The sequence below is a fragment of the Vicia villosa genome, unplaced genomic scaffold (assembly GCF_029867415.1).
Source record: "Vicia villosa cultivar HV-30 ecotype Madison, WI unplaced genomic scaffold, Vvil1.0 ctg.002052F_1_1, whole genome shotgun sequence".
NCBI lineage: Eukaryota > Viridiplantae > Streptophyta > Magnoliopsida > Fabales > Fabaceae > Vicia > Vicia villosa.
The window spans coordinates 211471-217505 of NW_026705822.1; the positions used below are offsets into that span (position 1 = coordinate 211471).

Consider the following 6035-nt stretch of genomic DNA (forward strand, 5'->3'; position numbering starts at 1 on the left):
ATAATATTTGTGGTAATCAAAATAAAAATAATTAACTATTTATTAGTCATTAATAGAATATGCTACCACTTTTCTTAAATTATCCTTCTTTGTCAAATTTTTTACACTCATAAAAGACATATAAGTAATAACATAATGATCATTTTAATCACATTGCATACAAAATTCTAGGGTGCCATGTGGCAACACATTTTTCTCTTCTTTTTTTTGTCTCTTTCTAAATTTTTCAATTCAAATTCAAATTCAAATTCTTATTTTCTATTTTTTCAATTCACACCCTATCTCACTTCTCTCTCCATATTTATTTGGCTTTTCACTTCTACTTACATTTGTCTCTCTTGCTTTTCTCTCTCCAATGTTTTCACTTTCATTTTAAATTTTTCTCTCTCAATTTTCTTTTTTCCTTTTTATTTTTCTAAACATAAATAAATTAATAAATTAAATCTTTTTTAGTGGAACGAATAGAAACACGTAAAAATTTATTCAACCGAAAACATAATTATTTTATGATTATTAAAAGATTATTTATAATAATTAAAAAAATTATTTTTAAATATCAAAATTTCTACTTTACTGACGGACCTCTATCAAGAAAATACTTTTTTTAAATAACAAATGTTTTTATTTGAGACACAAAATTCTTATTGATGGGTGTCAAAAATTTTATTTTTCTCACAGGACATTATCAACAAAATACTTATTTTATTTTAATTAACAATTGTCTTTATTTGAGACACAAAATTTTTATTTCAAATGTTAAAATTTCTATTTTTATCACGGGATACTATCCACAAAATATCTATTTTATTTTAATTAATAATTCTATATAAATACTGAAATGACAATTATATATAAGATTATTTAGCTATGATTTTCACCATATCTATCTCAAAATCATATTATATCTTTCTCATTATAACTTTGAATTCTATCGATCGAAGTTATATAACTTTTTTTTATTTTGACTAAATCATTCTCAAAATCACATCTATGTCACATCTATTTCAAATTATTACAACTATCTTAAACTTTATATTATTGTCATATTTTTATTGATTATAATTGATTGACATCTCATCTCAATACTATTTCAAAAAACATCATTTAAACGTATTTGCACTTGTTTTTAATGTTATGGGACGCCACAAATTAGATCCAAATAACAAAACATGCATAAATGTTAATTTGCACTTGATAAAGTGACACTAGACACAATTAGTTAGATCTAGACAAAAAGACATACATAAATTGACTCTTTCAATGATGAAATGTTTTAAATATTAATATGTATTCCAATTTTTTCATTGTAATATGATTGAAGAATCGATTCATTCTTACTCTCGAGATAATTTGCTATTTAGTAGGTGTTGAATTATGACTCATTCGCATTTGTCTTCAATGTTGAAAATGTGAATGAAATACTTTATGAAGTGTCACATAACACAACCAATTAGATTTTAAACAACTAAAAATATATAAACATAACTCTTAATTTACAATACAATTTTACACAACTAATTTTTACACCACTGATTTTTACACATACGTACGCACGGGTATATTACTAGTTTATACTAAAACGCATGATTATATAAAAACTAAAAAAAAAAAAAGGAGTTAATAATAAAAAATAAATAAAAACTATACAATGAAGCGAGATGGGTGAGAAACATAGTTAAGAGTAGACAAATGAATGGTAGGTAATATTCCAAGTCATTGGTTATATTGGATTTTTTCTCTTAATACAAAAGGTTTGAAACTTGGAGATTTCTTATTGTAATATTTTGTCCTCAAACATCGAGTATCCTATTGAAATTTGCTTTGTATACATGTACTACTACATAGGTTGCATAACTCATTTAGCAAACGATTTTTTTCAGCTAAATATAGCAAAGATGAAAAGAAGAAACAAATAAACAGTTTCCATTCTATACGAAATTGAGTTGTCATCCAATAAAAACAAAAATTCATAGAACAAGAATTTTCTTCTCCAAAGACCATATCTGATATCTCTATGAACTTTTTTAGCCTATTTTTTTGTCATGAAGTAACATATTTTACCAATAAAAGGAAAAGACTAAGCAACCTAATAATTACCTTTAAAAAATTAATCTTTATTTTTTCACATAGCAAGAGAGAATGAAAAGTATCAAAGAAGAGAGAGGAGTGTTAAAATTGGTGCACCCTGGTAGATTCATTGAGATTCATAGAGAACCAATTATAGCATTAGAGGTTATGAGAAGGAATCCAAGACACTCAATTACTAGGCCAGATGTTTTTAAGTATCCTTGGATTGTGGTCAAACCTGAGTCAATTTTGGTTCCTGGTTATGTGTTCCTTATTGTTCCAAATCACACAATCTATAACTTGTTAAAAGCCAAAGAACACAATAATGATTCACTCTCTTTTCATCAACAACATGGGGTTAGGTCCAATTGGTTTGAAGATATTCATGTGAGGCCTAGCATGAGTCCAGTTTCGACCAGTTGGGCTCAACCCACTTGTTTCGGAAATGTTATGGGTCAAGATTCAGTATCGGTTGAGGTTGATAATGTGAATCCTAATATGACACATGCCTCGACCAGTTGGGCTCAATCCACTTGTTTCGGAGGTAATATGGATCAAGATTCAATATCGGTTGAAGTTGATAATGTGAATCATAATATGACACGTGCCTCGACTAGTTGGGCTCAACCCACTTGTTTCGGAGATGATATGGGTCAAGATTCGGTTGAGGTTGAGGTTGATAATGTGAATCTTAATATGACACGTGTCTCAACCCGTTTTTCACAATTAAACCAATATTCTCCTAACTATCATGTTGATAATTGCAAATATAAATATGATGATTGGGAAGGAAAGGATAAGCTAAGGACTAAGGTGAGTAGTTGTGAAGACTTTCAGAAGAGATCATTGGAACATGATAGGACTGAGGTAAAAATTTGTAAAGACATTAAGAAGAGATCAATGGAACATGAAGCATTGGATGAATCGAATTCGGAGTTTACACCTTACCAATTAGCTGTACAATATTATCAAAATCAAAACAAAGGAGGTTTATGCTTGGAAATGGCTAAGAAAGATGATAACTTGGAGTTTGTTGCTAATGAACAAGTTAACAAGCTGAAATCATGTTTAAGGACACCCAACAGCATTCGTAAGTGGTCTAATCTTACGGTATCATTCGACGTATCAATCAAGAAAGAGGAGTAAACAAAGGAAGCATAGCTCTTGTCATAGTTTATTTGTTTGATAACACTTCATGAATATTCAATTTTAGAAGAATGTTAATAACAATCATTCTAACACTTTTATTCTGATAATCTTTCATATTAAATAAAATTCATATGTATCTCACAATTTTACATGGAACTCATTTTCAAAGTGTTGTTTGTTACTTCTGAAGATCAAGTTGTTTTGATGAAATGGAGTCACCTTTTTGTCTAAGTAGATGTCACCAATAATGTAATTAGCATGTTACTGATCTTGCATTGGTTGAAAAGTATCTGTTTTGAAAAATAATCATAAGTTCTTATCCGATACACGCATTGTGCTTGTCTGCTCTCTCATTAGTCCATTTTATATGCTTCTTAAATTATCATGATGTGCTGTGAAGATGCTTTAACTGATTGTCATTATGTGTCCTGAATCTGCATACTTTGTGCTCTAAAGATGCTTCCATCTGTGCCTATCTTTTTATATACATTTATGTTTGTGCTTTTCTATTAGTTCCATTCACAACATTTTCAACAAACCAAACAAGAATAATATCTTGATTCAAAAGCATCATGGTTAAACTATGTTGTTCTTTTTTCTTATTTATCACACTATTACTCCAACTAAACAATCCATGCAGTTCTTTACTAGAACTAGTAGCAAGTCCGCCATTACCGATTCTCCCACTCCCAACATACTCACAGCTAAAATGGCAACAAAGAGAAATCATAATGTTCCTTCATTTCGGTGTCAACACATTCAGCGGCAGAGAACGAGGTACAGGCCATGAAAATCCATCGATATTCAATCCAACTCGGCTCAACACAACGCAATGGGCTAGTGTGGCAGAAGAAGCGGGTATTTCGTTGATGATATTAACTGCGAAACATCATGATGGATTTTGTCTATGGCCTTCTAAGTATACTAAACATTCTGTCATTAGTAGTAGTTGGAAAAATGGTAAAGGTGATGTTGTTCAAGAGTTTGTGAATGCAGCTAGTGATAAAGGAATTGATGTTGGGATTTATCTTTCACCTTGGGATAGACATGATTCTAGATACGGTCATGATTTGCTTTACAATGAATATTATTTAGGGCAGTTGCAAGAGCTTCTTAAAAAGTGAGTTTCAAATCTCTCTTTTGTATATTGTATATTGTAATTGCTTTGTTTGATTTGATACGTCAACTGCATGTTTTGATCGTATGCAATTAAATCTGCATGCAGTACTGCTATCAGCTCACTTTTAAAATGAGCCGATTTTAGTTCTGCATGTAGGTTTTATTGCATATCATGCGGATCAATTTGTAGCGACATTTTGGAAAATAACATTATGTTATATATTTTTTAGATATCCAAATGTAAGGGAAATTTGGTTCGATGGATTCAAAGATCCAAAGGCACAAAATGTGACGTATTACTTTTCCGATTGGTTTTCAATGGTGAAGGAGTTGCAAAGTTCTATCAATATTTTCTCAGATGCTGGATCTGATGTTAGATGGGTAGGAAATGAAGCAGGGATTGCCGGGGACACGTGTTGGTCTACCATTAATCGAAGTTCTCTTACAATTGGAAGTCCATACATAGGGCAGTAAGTGTTGTTTTATTCAACAAATTGATGTATCTGGTCAATATATATACAGATCAGATACATTTGTTATCGATGGTCAATATCATTTAATTGTATGAAACTAGTGTTGACATTTGAATTATCTGATCTCAAAATGTCTTATTTATAATTTGGAACGGAGGTAGTACATTAGAGCTAATAATTAGTGCATTATTGCTTAAAAATTCAGGTATCTGAACACAGGCGATCCAAGAGGAACCGATTGGCTACCAGCAGAATGTGATGTATCGATTCGTCCAGGATGGTTTTGGCACGAATCAGAATCACCGAAAAAACTTAGTGAGCTACTTGATATTTATTACACATCCGTTGGTAAAAATTGTGTGTTAATTCTAAATGTACCACCTAATAGAACCGGTCTTATATCCGAAAATGATGCTCATAGATTAAAAGAATTTAGAACAGCAATCGATACAATTTTTCATAAGAACATAGCTGAAGGTTGTTACGTTAAAGTTAGTAGCCAAAGAGGAGGAAAAGAGGGAGGGTTTGGACCAGAAAACATGTTGGATAGTGACCATTTGGGGACATATTGGGCACCATGTGAAGATGGTAAGGAAAAGGAGGATCATTGGGTTGAAATTTGGGGCAATGATGGAGATTTGAGATTTAATGTGATTGGAATACAAGAAGCAATTGGATTTGGTCAAAGGATTAAAAGATATGAAATTTATGTGGATGGTAAATTGATAATTCAAGGGACAACAGTTGGTTACAAGAGGCTTCATAGGCTTGATGGAGATGTTGTGCATGCTCATGTTGTGAGGATTAGATTCATAGAGGCTAGAGGTGTTCCTCTTGTTTCTTCTATTGGTTTGTATTTTGATCCTTTTTGGCATTCAAGGTTTACTGCCACATGAAGAAATAATTCAGCTTATAAGAATTTATGATAATCACTTAAGCTATAAACACTTAGTTGAATTGTTTATCTAAATTCTAGAAAGAACAAGAGAATGTTTCATACTTAGAATGTTGTGAATTTAAAAGAACTTTCTTTCAATTTTCATTTTTATCAAACCATCTCTCTAGTCTAAATTTCTCAGCATCTTCACATTATATCCATTTGGCCATTTGTCATCTGAAAAACAATACTTGTTTTCCTATAAACAACACCATAACATAAAATTAGTTAGAGGATCAACCATTTAGCACCGACTCTAATTCATGTTTTAAAGACATGGATTTAATTGA

The 6035-nt window shown here is 31.0% G+C and overlaps 1 protein-coding gene across 1 annotated transcript; it reads left to right on the plus strand.

Annotated features, from left to right (window-relative positions):
* The first annotated feature begins 3557 nt into the window (after window positions 1–3557).
* LOC131637591 (alpha-L-fucosidase 1-like) lies at window positions 3558–5818 on the plus strand. The gene is made up of 3 exons (XM_058908190.1): window positions 3558–4336; window positions 4566–4805; window positions 5014–5818. The coding sequence occupies exons 1-3, from the start codon at window positions 3789–3791 to the stop codon at window positions 5702–5704; spliced, it is 1479 nt and encodes a 492-aa protein (XP_058764173.1). The 5' UTR covers window positions 3558–3788; the 3' UTR covers window positions 5705–5818.
* The last annotated feature ends 217 nt before the right edge of the window (window positions 5819–6035 follow it).

Bases quoted from the DNA above. Each gene is read 5' to 3' on its own strand.
- LOC131637591 (XM_058908190.1), top strand. From the start codon at position 3,789: ATGGTTAAACTATGTTGTTCTTTTTTCTTATTTATCACACTATTACTC. The intron at 4,337-4,565 runs GTGAGTTTCAAA...TATATTTTTTAG, and splicing joins TTGCAAGAGCTTCTTAAAAA to ATATCCAAATGTAAGGGAAA. The intron at 4,806-5,013 runs GTAAGTGTTGTT...TTAAAAATTCAG, and splicing joins GGAAGTCCATACATAGGGCA to GTATCTGAACACAGGCGATC.